General features: G+C 33.0%; 1 protein-coding gene across 1 annotated transcript; it reads right to left on the reverse strand.

Annotated features, from left to right (window-relative positions):
• Positions 1–2,710: 2,710 nt before the first annotated feature.
• Positions 2,711–10,060, reverse strand: LOC129806460 (major facilitator superfamily domain-containing protein 12-like). Its single transcript, XM_055855066.1, has 3 exons — positions 9,349–10,060; positions 3,140–4,181; positions 2,711–3,074 (listed from the first exon to the last, which is right to left on the reverse strand). Exons 1-3 carry the CDS (start codon positions 9,701–9,703, stop codon positions 2,918–2,920), a joined length of 1,554 nt encoding a protein of 517 aa, XP_055711041.1. The 5' UTR covers positions 9,704–10,060; the 3' UTR covers positions 2,711–2,917.
• Positions 10,061–14,641: the final 4,581 nt, after the last annotated feature.

Raw genomic sequence — 14,641 nt, forward strand, 5'->3', positions numbered from 1 at the left:
ATTGAATAAATTTTGTGCGCCACGTCGCTTGTTTTGTTTTGAATTAATAACAGATGGGTAGGGATTTTTTCTGACTTTTTTCTCGCAAATATTGAATTAGAATGATTTCATGTTACACTAATCGCACTGTCTTTCGATATTTGGATGAGTTTGTAAACGTTTTATTGAGAAATATTGCAATTTTGCTGCAAATTACAAGCCATGCAAGTGAGCAAAAGAAGTTACGGCAAATGCTGATTATTGAAAATTTTGTATGGAAATTTGTCGTAACTTCCCCAAAAATGGAAGTTACGACAAATTCTGATAAATTTTTCTTAATTAAGGGCACTTACGATAATTTTTGTATAAAATAATTTTTTTGGGCTTATAAAAGTTTCTTTTTCACAAGTGCGTTTAATAAACAAAATTACGCTGATTCCAAATATGTATATATCTTAAAATCGCAAAAATGAAGTTACGATAAATGCTGATTTACCTGACGATTTATCGTTCAAATTTTTGTGAAACAAGGGACTAACTCTAGCAAGTTGATCCCGTGTCATTCTAATTTCATGAAAATTTGCTCATCATTTAGTATGACAAAGAGCTAACTCATAAAAAAACATATTTTGAAAGGTAAAAATATTTATGTTTCGATGTTTATGATAATGCTCATACAAATAGAAAAGAATTAAATTGTTTTTATTAACATACTTAATTGAGATAATTATTTATACAAAGTTGAATCTTTCATGCTGTCTTCTGAAAAATGGCTCAGATTGAGTTGGCCCCTTGTAATTTCCAAGGAGCGAAATAATTTTTTTTCATATTATTTGCATCATGAGGTACCTTATGAAATATTCTGACAGAATCTTAACAGTTTTTATTACAAATTTTGACCAATTAATTGGAAAATTCAATAAAACTAGAAAACAACACATTTTGAAAAGATGGACAAAATTTTTGAAAGTGGGACAAAATTTTTGAAAGTAGGACAAAAGTTTTTGGAAAGATGGACATAGTGATATTAATGACAAAATATTATATGAAATATGTAGAAAATCTAGGGGGAGATGGGGCTACATTGTTATACGATTTTTTCGTATATTTCTAAAGGAAACTGGGTTTTAACATGAAGTAATTTGTATAGACAAAATCATTGTGGATCTAATTAAAATAATTGTAAGGACCAGCTTCATTTAGAAATAGGCGAAAAAGCCGTATAACTATCTAGCCCCACAGCTCAAACTTTATGGGTAACTTTAACCCATAATATACCTAAAAAGGGTAATATTTACACCAATTTCGGATCAGTACTGCAGGGTAAAATTAACATTTTCGGAATGTTATTTTGACTTTTTCGGATTTCTCTCAAGTGAATGGATTCAAGGAAGAATTATGTAAATGCGTTTTGACAAGTTTTGCCTCAGTCTCCACTACCCTTCAATTATTAAAATAAATTATGGGTTCATTGCCAACATTTTCATCTTAGAACCATAGAACTTTTAAAATAATTGCTGAAAAGCAAAAAAAATAATAATAAAAATATTGCAAAAGCCTTGCTTTAAAAAAGGAGCATTTAAAAAAAATGACATGTTCTTTTAATTTTCCATTTTAGCAAATAGCAGGAAGGAGTTTTTACGCCTAAAAGTTAAATATTTTGTGAATTGCAATTAGCAAGAGATTGAAGAGATTTTATTTGTGATTAACCCTTTAATGACGATACAGTAAAAAATTTGGGGTCCGAAAAAAATCGTTTTTTCAGACTTTTTATAGCAATTGCATTTTGTTTATTTCTTTTTATTGCATATTGTTTTTGCATAACCATTACCATTTTTGGGTGGCCTTCGCATAATTTAATGATCCCAGATCAAGCCAAAGGAAGGGGGGGATCTCATGGTGTAGAGAGGAAGAAGTCTCTTCTGGAAGCACTTTTTTAATGTAACTTCCTTTGCTCATGTTGCCCGTTTTGAAAAACGGTCAAGATTACCTCCCTGCTGAACATGGGATTTTTACTAATGTTCCGTCATCATAAAGAATATAAAAAAAAGTTTGTTGTTGCTACAATTTCTGGCAATATGTTTTTTTTAGTTATTTGTAAATTTTGAGAATATGAAAAAAAAATCTTAATTTTTTGCGACATTAAATTCTACAGTTTTTGTTTATTTCAGACTAAATTTTCTTTTAATGTGGTCTCGAAATTTAAAAAGAAACTTTTTAACATTTTCCTATAATTGAACATAATTCAAAGGAATTTGCAAAATCTTACTTTTGCATTTAGAATTTAAACTAAACTCCTATTAACAATCCAATTATAAAGAAATTGTAGAAATTTTGAACAGAAATCGTCAATAACCAAAAAAGTATAGTATAGGTATTCTTTATTATTTAAATTTAAAGAAAATGAAGAAGGAATTACCAAAATAAAGAAATAATAAAATTTATTTTTCCTTTATCAATGTATCACTTTTGTAAGCTTTTTTGTGTGTTCCTGTATGTATTTCCTGTCTTTCATTCTAAGAGCTTTTAATATAAAGAAGCTTTCAAATATAATCATTTTCCATTGTTAAAATAAAGAAATTAATAATTGTAGCTCAAGTTTTTTTTTTTAAATATCTAAAGTCATTGCAATACGTTGTTTAAGATAACAATTACTTTTTAAAAGTATTTTTGTCGTGAGTATTCAAGTGATAAGAAACCTCAAAGCCTTAAAAAGAAAATGACCATGGAATAAATAATTCATCACGTTTATTGATCAACGGTTGTGTACATAAAACAAAATACGGCAAAAAAAAACAAGTTATAAAACAGTGTTCCAAATACATAAAATAAATACCGATTCCACATAAGAGAAATATACTAGCAGACGTGGAATGTTTTTTTTTAGGAATTCGTCTTGGAATTCATTAAATTCCATTTTATATTCTTCCTGTAATACTCAAGTGGATACATCTATTCTTCTGTAGCGACGACAGCAGAGTCTTGTGATCTGGAGGGAGATGAGTGTGATAATTCCCAGGCAAGCTGCTCCTCCGCAAGCATAAGATAAGACACGTTTGTAGTATTCCGGGCAGTCCTTGCGTTTGCTGCATTTCCTGAATAAATTTTAAAAGTTATATTTTTCTGGAAATTTTGAAATATTTTTTTACTGGTTACTAACATGGTTTCAATGGCCATAACAGCGATTCCTGTGATCAGCTTATCGGCAAATGTTACAGCTGAATAGATGAATCCGCCCAGATCGGTGCTTGGTACCATGTCGGCCGTTATGCACAAAGAACTAATCATTGTTATTGAACTTCCAGTGCCGAAGAGAATGGCAACGGTGAGAAGAATTTCCAGAGCATCTGTGGGCGAGACAAAGGCCACCAGAACACACCCGGCAATGCCCACAAGGGAGCCAAAGAGATACGCTGCTTGATGGCTGATGAAGCGATTGAGACTCTTGAGAACAAGGGACGCCACGAAGGATCCAAAAAAAGAAACTAACGGAACAATTGCGATATGATCAACAGACTTGTTAGGTGATGCAGTTCCTCCATCCACTGGAGGTGACGCAGATCTCTCATCGATCCACAGAGGAATGTAGATGAGTGATGTGGTCATGAACAGTCTTGAGAAAACATACAGTAAGGCATTCTGGTAGAGCAGTGGGTTCTTCAGAATATCTCTCCGGAATCTACTGCTGATCACAGATACTTGATCATTACTGGAAGTTGATGATAGGAGTCGATCGCTCTCCGTAGCAGTTCTTTGCTCAGCCTGACGCTGTCCAGAACCGCCATGCTGACGTCTCTCTTCATAATTAGCCAGAGCCAGCGAGAAGTGGAACAACACTGACATCGACACCCCGATTAGTGTGATGATTAGGGCTAAATCCCTAAATCTGAAGGCATCGGATGGTCCAATGGTTGTACTCTGAGCACTTCTGCCTTGCAAAACTGCCCAAGTAATATTGTATACGATGAGATTCGATAAGATAGCTCCAGAGTACCGCAAAGTTGTGAGATCCGATCGATCTTTCTGGGTGCGGGACATTTCGGGAATCATGGCTAAATGGGAGATCTGTACAATGGCCCATGCTGCTTGGAAGATGAGGATCGCAATGGCGAAATAAACAGATTCCCATACAAGTTGGGAATTACTGCACAATGGACAAATAGCAAAGATTGCCGGGAAGGAAAAGAACACTAAAGCTGTTCCTGCAAATGAGAAAAAAAAATATCAAGTACAATGGGGTAGATTTGAACAGAATCTAAATTTGAACTCCTTGGCTAACCCTTTAAGGACAATTGGAACACCGGTGTCCCATAAAGAAAATAATTTTTCCTGACTACCTAACTAAAGTAATTTTTTCCTTATGTTTGTACGTAATTGCAAAGTAGAAGCTTGAAAGAATCTAGAATATTTTTTGCAAGTCTACAGCTATTTGCTATATAGTAATTTTTTAAGCTAAAAAATGACGAATTTTTAAATTCTCATAATGAAAATTGATTTTAATTATTTTTTATATTTCCAATTTTTTAAGCAAAATCGTTTTGGGAAAAGAAACTACAACACTTAAACATAATATTTTTTATTAGAGTAAAAATTATCAATCATTGGTTTCGTCAGAAAAATGACTTAAATTTTTGGGCTATTTTTGTTCCTGTCGTTCCATAGAGACAAAAAAATACAAAAAATCAGACTTTCTTGGATTTTCTAAGGTTAGATGTAAGACCTTTTACTGATTTTGTTTATCGGTTTCATTTTTATTGCTGGTTTTCGGTCAGCGAAAACTGTCTCGTCGTTAAAGGGTTAAAGAGCATACTTTCTCGTGGACTTTCTCTCTTGTCCATCTGAAATACTGAGAAAATCTTAAAATTCAAATTTAGGTTTTGTTCCAAATTACCCCATTGTACTCTACACTACTCTCTTTTTGAGTTAGAGCAGGAAAAAGAAATAGAGATAAAGAATGTAAATAAAATAGAATAAAGTTCTCTGTGCTTGAGGGCTATTTATCGTGACTGATAGGAAAATTCATGAAGTAGCTGAAAAGTTTTAAGATAAAATCTTGCATTAAAGCATTTTTTCGACAAATCTCATAAACTAAATTAAAACGGTCTGGTTATGAAGCACGATAAAGTGTGCAAGACTTCGCAGAACGCACGAATTGGAAAGTTGAAGCCACGGTACAGAAGATAGTGCTTTACAAATAATTGTGTTGTTACAGATGCGATAGACTCTTTTTGCTCGGAATAATTTATTTAATTTTAATGTCAAATTTTATTTACTTTTCCTTAGTTTTTCCAAGATTATATTATGCGGGTTTATTAATTTTTAATATGTTCTATAGAATCTAAAAAGAAGTGCAATTTCCTATTGATAAAATACTCATAATATTTAAAAGGTTTAATTGAAACAAATTAAAATGTTTCCATTTCCAAATGAAATATTTTTTTTAACTTTTCTTCTACCCGAAAGTTTTATATTTTGAAAGTTATGAATTCTTTAAATTGCCCAACTCTTCCTTGATAAAAGGTGTAAATTAAAACAAAAAATCTTTGCAACCGACTTTAAAAGTAAGGACAGTAAAGACATTTAGACTCCTTGTTCCCCATAAAGGGTCATATTTATTTTAGAAGAATTTTAAAAATTTGATGTTTCGAGTTTTTTTATGTGACACTGTTTGTTCGTCCATCCATTTGTTCGTCTGTTTGACCCGTCTAACCATTACCACGCCTAGAGGCTGAACGGTTGGAGATAGTGACTTGGCATCTTCGGAAGACTTCCCCATAAGTTAACCCAAAGACGGTTAACATGTCTGTCATTTTTCCCCAACACTTGCCTTCTTTTTGTAAATTGTCTATAGACAATTTACAAAAAAGTAGGGAAGTGTTTTCGTATACGGACGAAATATCCCTCTATAGAGCGATATTTCGTCCTCTATAGAGGGATATTTCGTCCGTATACGAAAAGACAGGGGGTCCTGGGATTATGTATATTTTCCGGACAGAGAAAAAGCGTGCGAAACGGCTTTATGCATACAGAAATTTTGCATACTCTCAGGAGATTTCTTATGAACGTTACGGAAACGCCGCGGCTTAAAATGTGCCAAATATTATTTGGTGCCAATTTTTTGAGCTATTTTTTTGCGCCAATAACTATGAAAGTTACGTATTTAATAAGTAACAATGAAAGTTACGTATTTAAAATTTATCGCCTCGAAAAATATGCATACATTTAGGGGAATTTCAAAAATGATTTCACTAATGAGCTCCTAATGGTAGACAATATGCATAAGTATATTTGTATAACCCTATCTTATGCATAATTCCGAAATACAAGATCATGGGGCCCCTTGTACCGTTCTCGGCCTTTTAAATCATTACTAATAACGAGTTTTCAAGATCAAATCTTAACAAAGCTCTAGAAATTGTATTTATCAATCGAATGTTATCATGATTAGGCTCGTTGGAAAGGTCTTGGAATTTATGATAAGTTTGAACCGCTTCGTACCTGTTATGAACAATAATGTACCGAAATATCACTCGATAAACAATCGCAATGTTTGCTCGAAAATCATTTGTATTACTCTTAAGTTATTTTGAGGATCTTTTGAGTGATTTATAAATCGGTTCAAAATAGGTTAAGAACCGGTAAACGATAAATGATGCGAAAGTAAGTTGAGATATAGAATCTAATGCCGGCTTCAGACTGGAGGTTTAGCCCAGTTCCCGAAGGTCTCAAAAATCTAAATAACAAGCAATTTTATTTATTTTTCAAAATTTAATGGATCATTTGCCATTAATATCCAATTCTAAAGAAAAATTTCCTAAAAAAATCATGCCTGATAAGGAATTACAGAAGTTAAGCTAGATGCCTAAGCCTTAGGTCTGAAGCCCGTATAATACGGGCTTCAGGCCTGAGACTTAGCCATGTGGCTTAACTGTTCTAATTTTTCAACAATCAAGATTTTCTGGAAAAAATTGACTTAGTATTAGATTATTAAGGACAAATGGCCTCTTAAAGAAAAAGCAATAAAATTAGTTACTATTTAAGATTTTGAGACCGTCGGGAACTGGGCTAAACCTCTAGTCTGAAGACCGCTTAAGTCACGAGTTCGAGCATTTCACAAAGCATCTGACGCATTGCCAATCTTATGATTATTAGGATTATTATTAAACGTTTTTATGCTTTTTCTGGCCCTACTGTCTTTTATTGTCCGATATTGCTATTGCATTGCAAGATACTACTTCGGATTGTGAATCAAACATTCGCTTTTTTTTCGTCTATATCTATACAGAGTTATAATAGGGTACTTCATGGTTTAGCTCTAATTCTAGTAACTCGTTTTCGATCATGATTCGATTATGATAATTTTTATATGCCAAGCAACTTTTTTGACTTCGTCAAAAGTGAATTTTTCAAACCAAAACCATCAGTAATGACATTTTGTTAATTTTAGGACTGTACTGGTGTCCTAATTTCCGTTTTGTAGTAATTTTCACAGACCCAAAATGATCACTTTGGACATGAGATTGCATTTGACCTAATAATATGTCTTTGTTCAGATTGTAAGTGAAAAAGTGCAGAAACTGATGATTAAAAAACACTTATAACATGTAGAAGACATTATAAATATAATGATACTTTTGTAAACATATAAATATAGGGGAAAGTACTCTCCCTTTGAACGTTCATGACTTCGAATAATGTGAATTTAAGAGACTTAAGAGACTTAGGGTAAAATGGTAGAAGTTGGCCAATGATACAAGTTAAGCAGGGTTTTGTTTTGGTTCCTTGTGCTTAAAAACAAATTTTGCACTGTACTTATCAAGAAAAGAGCCATGTCCAACATGTACCGGCGAATTGTTCAACTTGTGACATAATGTCTAACTTGTATCACTTTACCCTACACATAATTATCACGTAATTAGCAATAATTCATGATAAGCTAACTGATATCTAATAGAAATGTCAAATTCTCTTAGGAGAATTGAAAGAAAATTCACAATATTCGAAAGCATGAACGTTCGAATGGAGAGTACTTTCCCCTAATCATTAACCTAAACATTTGGACCTTAAGTGTGGTATTACGGGCCTTACGACAGAAGCCACAAAATTTGTATCAATGCGTGCTTTCTCTGAATGACTGAAAAATATTTATTACTTATCTCTAAATATTTGAATAACGTATTGTTAAAAGCTTAATAATAAAGTTTTATAAAAAAAAGACAATTTGAGGAGAAATTTGAATAAAAAACTGAAATCATGAAGATATTCAAAATTTTTAAAGAGAACTGTGAAACATTAATACAACATTGTCACATTATTCGTGAAAAATCGTAAAAAAATACTTTGCACATCTGTTTTTGGAATGAACAATATTGAGGATTTCAACAAGTTTCAATAAGTAAATAAAATCAAAAATGAATTGAAACGCACCAAGAGAAAAAGCGATATTTTAACGCAAATGAATTAATTTTCATAGTGAGTCATTTGCTTTTTTTGTTATCTTATTTATGAGTAATTTATTTGCAGAGCTTTATAAATTTGATGGTTTTTTTTCTGTTTAATGAAAAACAATTGTGATTGTTTTGGGGGTATAAAAACAAGCCTCGTTAGCAGCTTTTAAATATAATGCAAAGATTGTTTCATTTTATTGCAACAGTTAAAATAAAATTTTAAAGCCTTAAATGCAATTTATTTAACTCTTTAAAATTAAAGATATTGATAATGAAATATTAAGAATAGGGTAAGTGTGCCAAATTTCGGCATAGTTGCATGCAAGTGCCTAAGTTTGAAATGTCATATTTTTAATACATATTAATTTTTTTTGTTACTTCTTTTTAAGGAGTGTTGCTTGAAACCTTGTAGACAGTTCATCGTTTTTATTTTCTCTGAAATCCTTCTTAATACATTTTAAAATGAAAAAAAGTAGACATAACTTTGATGGCCTATTTCGGCCACCTTTATTCTCATATTTCTTTGCCGTTCCGAAATTCTTCCAAAGTCTTTTTCACATCATATCGTTCGTCGAATTTATAAGTTATATTTTGCATTATTTCAGTATGCAAAAACTAAAAATTCATGGAAATTTGAGAAACAAAAATAGTGGCCGAAATTTCAAACTGTCCGGAATTTGGTACACTTACCCTGGGCCTCGACAGACTTGAGGATTAGCCGAGAGACGGCTTAGCATAATTATATTAGAAATAATGGTCAAACTACATTTCCATAATTTTCCACTAAGTCGTCTCTCGGCTTAAGTTGTAAGTGTGTCTAGGGCATAAGCCTTGAAAGATCTTTAGAACTTAAAGCCTTGTCTTAGAATTTATGAAAAATTTTAAAAATTTCTGGCGCATTGATGATGGAAAAGTTTCTTACCAAAGATGTGCCACTGCCTCTTGGAACCGTATTTGTCGCTGAGATGACCCACAATGGGAGTTGCCACGGCATCTACAACTTGTCCCCACATCACAAGAGATCCAGCAGCTGTTCCGGGAAGACTCATAACGCTGTGCATAAAGAGGAGGGTGTAGCTGAACCACACTCCAGCGGCCAGGTCATTGTACACATGTCCAATGCCAAAGCCAATTTTATGGATTAGTGGCAAGGTAGATCTCATCTCTTCTACCTGCGGTGTTTCCGAATCTGATGAATTTTCTGCTGTCACACTCCCATACTCTCTGGCGTTTTGTGGATTTTGTTGAGCTCCCAGTAGAGCTTCCGATTCTGACATCCTCAATCACTTATTGTGGGAGATTTGTGGCATCACTGGCTATTCCTAAGAAACTTCCCACTCCAACTGATTAGTCAATACTCTTTGTTTAGGAGAAAAGTGATTCCGTGGAACGCAGTGAAGCCATACGAAGGGGGGTCTTTGACTCCAAAAACACAATACTGCCACGAGAAATACTTTGTCCCGGATTGACTTGAAAAAAATACTGACTGGGTCAAATTGCACTATAAGCGAGTCCTTATCACTACCACATGATTTTTCAATTATTTATAATACTTTTTTTACTGCGAGAGAGAATGCTTCCTCGTCACGTTGCAAGCACAATCTGACTCATGCTTTGTTGGAGAGCGCGGGCGCGGGAAAGAGGAATAGTGTGGCCAGATGAAACATTTTAAATGCAACGACAGTGGTGTACAATTGAAAAGTTTCCAAGTAATTTTGAATTGGAAGAAAGTAACGGACAATATCCACATCGTCCATATGAATATTCATATAATATTCACGAATAAAAGTGATTTCAGGGGTAAAATTTGCAATTTAGCTAGCAGGGAAATTACCACGATGCCTGGTTTTAGGAATACTAACGCAGCCCTCCATAAAACGTGCATATTTTGATCCAGAGAGAGAGGGTCTGGGGGTCTGGAATCTGTTACTATATAGAAATTCCTTTCTACAATGTTTTGGGATTCGTTTCAAAGTGAAAATAGCGCAATATGTTCCAAATTACTCATGCAAAAAGTGATTTACATAAATAATATCTCACCGTGTGTGTGAAAGTGTTGTATGGTGAGGAGAATTCGGAGGACATATATTTTAGAGAGCTCTGTAAGGATGAGTGTTGTATGGGTTGTGGTTTCGCTACCAGAAATCCCGGACAGAGTTTCTATATTTTCCAGAGGGTATGAGTGATATCTGAGACCAAAAATTCTGCAGAATATCTCTGCAGAGGCAAGAAAAGGAAAATATGAGATAAATCTTCTTTGAATGGCAAATTATAGAGGGAAAATTTATATTTGACAAATAGCATTTACATTCACATATGACAGATTTAACAGAAATTGTGAAACGAAGTGTATAAATATCATATAAACTGTTGAATTAATTGGGTATATCTTAGGTTTGATTACATTAGGTCAATAGAGAAATATAAATGGAAATTGCAAGTAAAAGTTTATTGAAATTCAAACTTCCAGTAGTTACAACTTAGTTTATAATCTAACACATAAGTAATTACACAATTTCCCAGAAATCAATGAGATAATTGATTTTGCAATTTAATACACCCTGATACCTCATGCTTGTGCTTAATACTATTCCAATCTCATTTGGAGATGGTGAAGTTCATGGTTTATCTAGAGTGCATGTATGTTATCGACACATCATTGTGTATTAAGAAACAATATACATTTTAATCCCTTACCACTTTATTGGCCAACACAGCAGTTAAGCAGGGAAAATTTGTACACGGTAAAAAATTATTGTTTTGCTTTATTATGAGTTTTATTGCAAATTTAAATTTTTGTGTACTCTTACACATTTTAATGTAATTTTACACAAATGTGAAATTGTGTAAAAGAGTAATAATTGTGTACAAAATATACACAAATGTGTGGGAGTCAATTTTTCCGCCCAGCGAAAACAGATGGAATAAAAATATATTAATAACGGTGGCAAAGCGTCCCCGGCTTTGGGAAGTGCTAGAATTCGTTATTTAGGTGCTATACCTCAAAAGTACTCAAAAGTACGCATCATTGATCGTTTACTGGTTTAAAATCTACTCATGAATTATATTCAAAATATTGCCCAAAAGAGCTTAAGAATAATAAAATTGAGTAACAATTAATTACTCTTTAAGAATCGATTCATTACCGGTTCAGAACCGATTGGGACTGATTCAGACTTGTTTGAAATTCCATGACCTTTCCAAAGAGGCCAAATATGGCAAATATGATACCATTCGGTTGATAAACGCACTCTCTAGGGCGTTTTTGACCATTTGCCTTGAAAAACCGTTATTGGAAATGATTCGACGGTACTTTCGTATAAGGATGAAATGTCTGCCTGGACAACATCTAAACTAAAACATATCCAAAAATGAAAAAAATTGCACGACGCGTTTTCGAGCAATCAGGTCGACTTATGGGGGTAGTCTCGAAAGTCACAAGTCTCTATTTCTAACCGTTTGGGGTATAGGCGTGGTAGCGGCCTGACACGCAGATGCACACTGGACAAACAACGTAACGTTAAAGCTTTTGAAACTTCAGATTTCCGAAATATGTCCCCCAGGGGGTGGTAAGAAGTCGAAATAGGGATTATACTGCTCTCTTCGTGAATTTTGACCCATAACAGAAAGGTGAAAATGTTGTATTGTGGACGCGTAAAAGATATTTATGAGGATCAGTGGCGATCTTAACGGTTTACGGATTTTTACGATTTTCCTAAGATTATTAATGTACCGGCCTGTTATTGCCATTTTGTACATTATTCAATTTATCAAAGTGTATGAAAAATATGTCCCTTCATAAGTTTAAATCATTTGCATCGAATGGGACTTGAATTCACAACTTTGACAATCGAGTCAGGGGTCACATCTCATACTGCCCAAGAGCCGAACGGTCTTACCAATTCGATATTAGCTAATTTTTGAAAATTTTTCGACTTCTCAAGGTTAACGAACCGTTCTCCAGTTTTGTAATGGATCCCTGAGTTACTATAAGAGTTGTTAGTACCTCATAGGGTATAAAGATTTCCAGGATTTTCTGACGGTTCCAGGAGCTATCTTGGGTTATAAGGGCTCCTGCGAGCTCCTCGAATTCCCGAGAACTTCACATGGCAGCGTTATTCCTTTCAAAATACACAGTTTAACTATACCCGGCTTAAACAAGGAAAGGTGTTACTGATTTTGTCTAATTTCCATTAGATTTATTGGTAACCATTTTGTTGTTTACAACTTATTAAACACTTAAGTTAATGTTTTAGATTTAGATGAGTACATTAAATTAATAGTATTAGATATTATACAAGAATAATCGTGGTAAAAAAAGCAAAGCAACTACCAACTTCTTGGAAACCTTTTTTTCTCTGTAGCATATTTGATATATTCAATAACTCCAATGTCATTGCGAATAAATGTTTAGATTAGATTATATTGAAATAAATTGACTGTGCCTGAGTAAGCAGGCGATCAGACACCAATGGTCTTTAGTATCCCAGAATATCCGACAATCTCAACTCCAATAATGGTAAAAAATTTATAATCCAGTTGTAAGATCCTCACAACCTCTATTATCATGATATTTTACATAATATATTTATTGTTTTTATTCCATTTCATGGTACTAGAAAAATTTGAACACAGTTATATAGATGTTTTGAGTTCAAATATGTATAGAAACTTCCAATCATTATTCTGAATAAATCCTTTTAACGAGAAATATCTAATCCCAAATGTTGATCAAGACAATATTATTATTTGAAAAGTGAATAAAGTCTTTTCTTTCTTCAAAAAATTAACACCTGAAAATAAATAATTTGATATTACATTAGAACTTTTCACATTTGTAATGGGAGATGACTTTATATCAAATGAAAAATAATACATAATTCATTATTAATTCATAAAAGCTTTTAATTAATTTATACATTTAATAAGAGTAACATATTTTTTGTAATTTAATTTTATTATTTTATTATTAATTATTAAATTAAATAATTATTAAAGTTATTGGTTTTTGTACCTGTGAAAAAGATATTATGAATTAAAGTGTGTATCAGGGATAAGTGCCCAAGTATTAGACTTAAACAATAAACATCTACTGCGATATTTTACAGAAGTCTTATTTCTAGCATCTTTACCAGATTCATGTGTACCAAATCTCTAGTTAGGAGTCAATAAGCATCTTGTGCCCATAACAATTGAAATTTAGACACATTTAAAATATATTCAAACTTTTTTTTAGTTAAAACAGATTGATGTAATTCGGATCAAATCGGATGCTTTTCCAAGTGGTAAAAGAAGTTTTTTTTTTCATTTGCTTTATGAATTTGAACCGTATTAAGACTAAGCCCTGTTAGGTTCTTTTCGGATATATTGATTGTCTGAAAATATACAGCACAACTCCTAAATAATTAATTTTTTTTTATCCCTAATAAGTGTATTTTGAAGGTAATGCATGAATGAAACTACTCTACCAATCCCTAAGTAAAATTGTAAGAAAAATATTCTTAGAAAATTTCAGCTTTAAGAGAGCGCTTTATCTCGAAATGTTACAGCTCTAACTTTGAAACTAATTTCCTTAAAAAGGTGTGGTAAAGCGTCTCAGGACGCTTTGTGAAATGTTCGAACTCGTGACTTGTTTGTTATAACTCAAAAGTATTTTCGTATAATTTATTATTTACCGGTCAATACTCATTTGAACTGATTCATGATAAATCATTTTAAAAAATCATGAAAAATAATAACTCACGAAGAATAAAACTGGTTTTTGGACAAGCGGTTCAAAACCGGTTCGTAACCGATTGCAATCTGTTCAGCAGGCTTTCCGGAAATTCCATAACCTTTCTCTAGGGCCATTTTAACGATCTTAATCTTTAATCTTGAAAAACCGTTATTAGGAATTATTCAACGGTATTATCGAATATGGATATCGAATATGGATGAAAGACAACCGACATTCGTCTACACAACCTCTAACTAGGAGGAAGGGGGAGGGGTAGGGATAAAATGAGGGACATGTTAATAATGCTGAAGCGGACCAATAGGGGTCCTCTGTCTGAATAACTCTTTATTTCTAAACGTTTCGTCTGTAGAGGTGATACAGGGGATAGATGGACAAACAATGTGACGTCAACAAAAACTTCGAAAATTCAGATTTCCAAAATTTTACCAAAATATGTAAGGGGTCGAAATGTAACTAAAAATCGAGGGATTATATTTAA

This window comes from Phlebotomus papatasi, chromosome 1 (assembly GCF_024763615.1).
Source record: "Phlebotomus papatasi isolate M1 chromosome 1, Ppap_2.1, whole genome shotgun sequence".
Taxonomy (NCBI): domain Eukaryota; kingdom Metazoa; phylum Arthropoda; class Insecta; order Diptera; family Psychodidae; genus Phlebotomus; species Phlebotomus papatasi.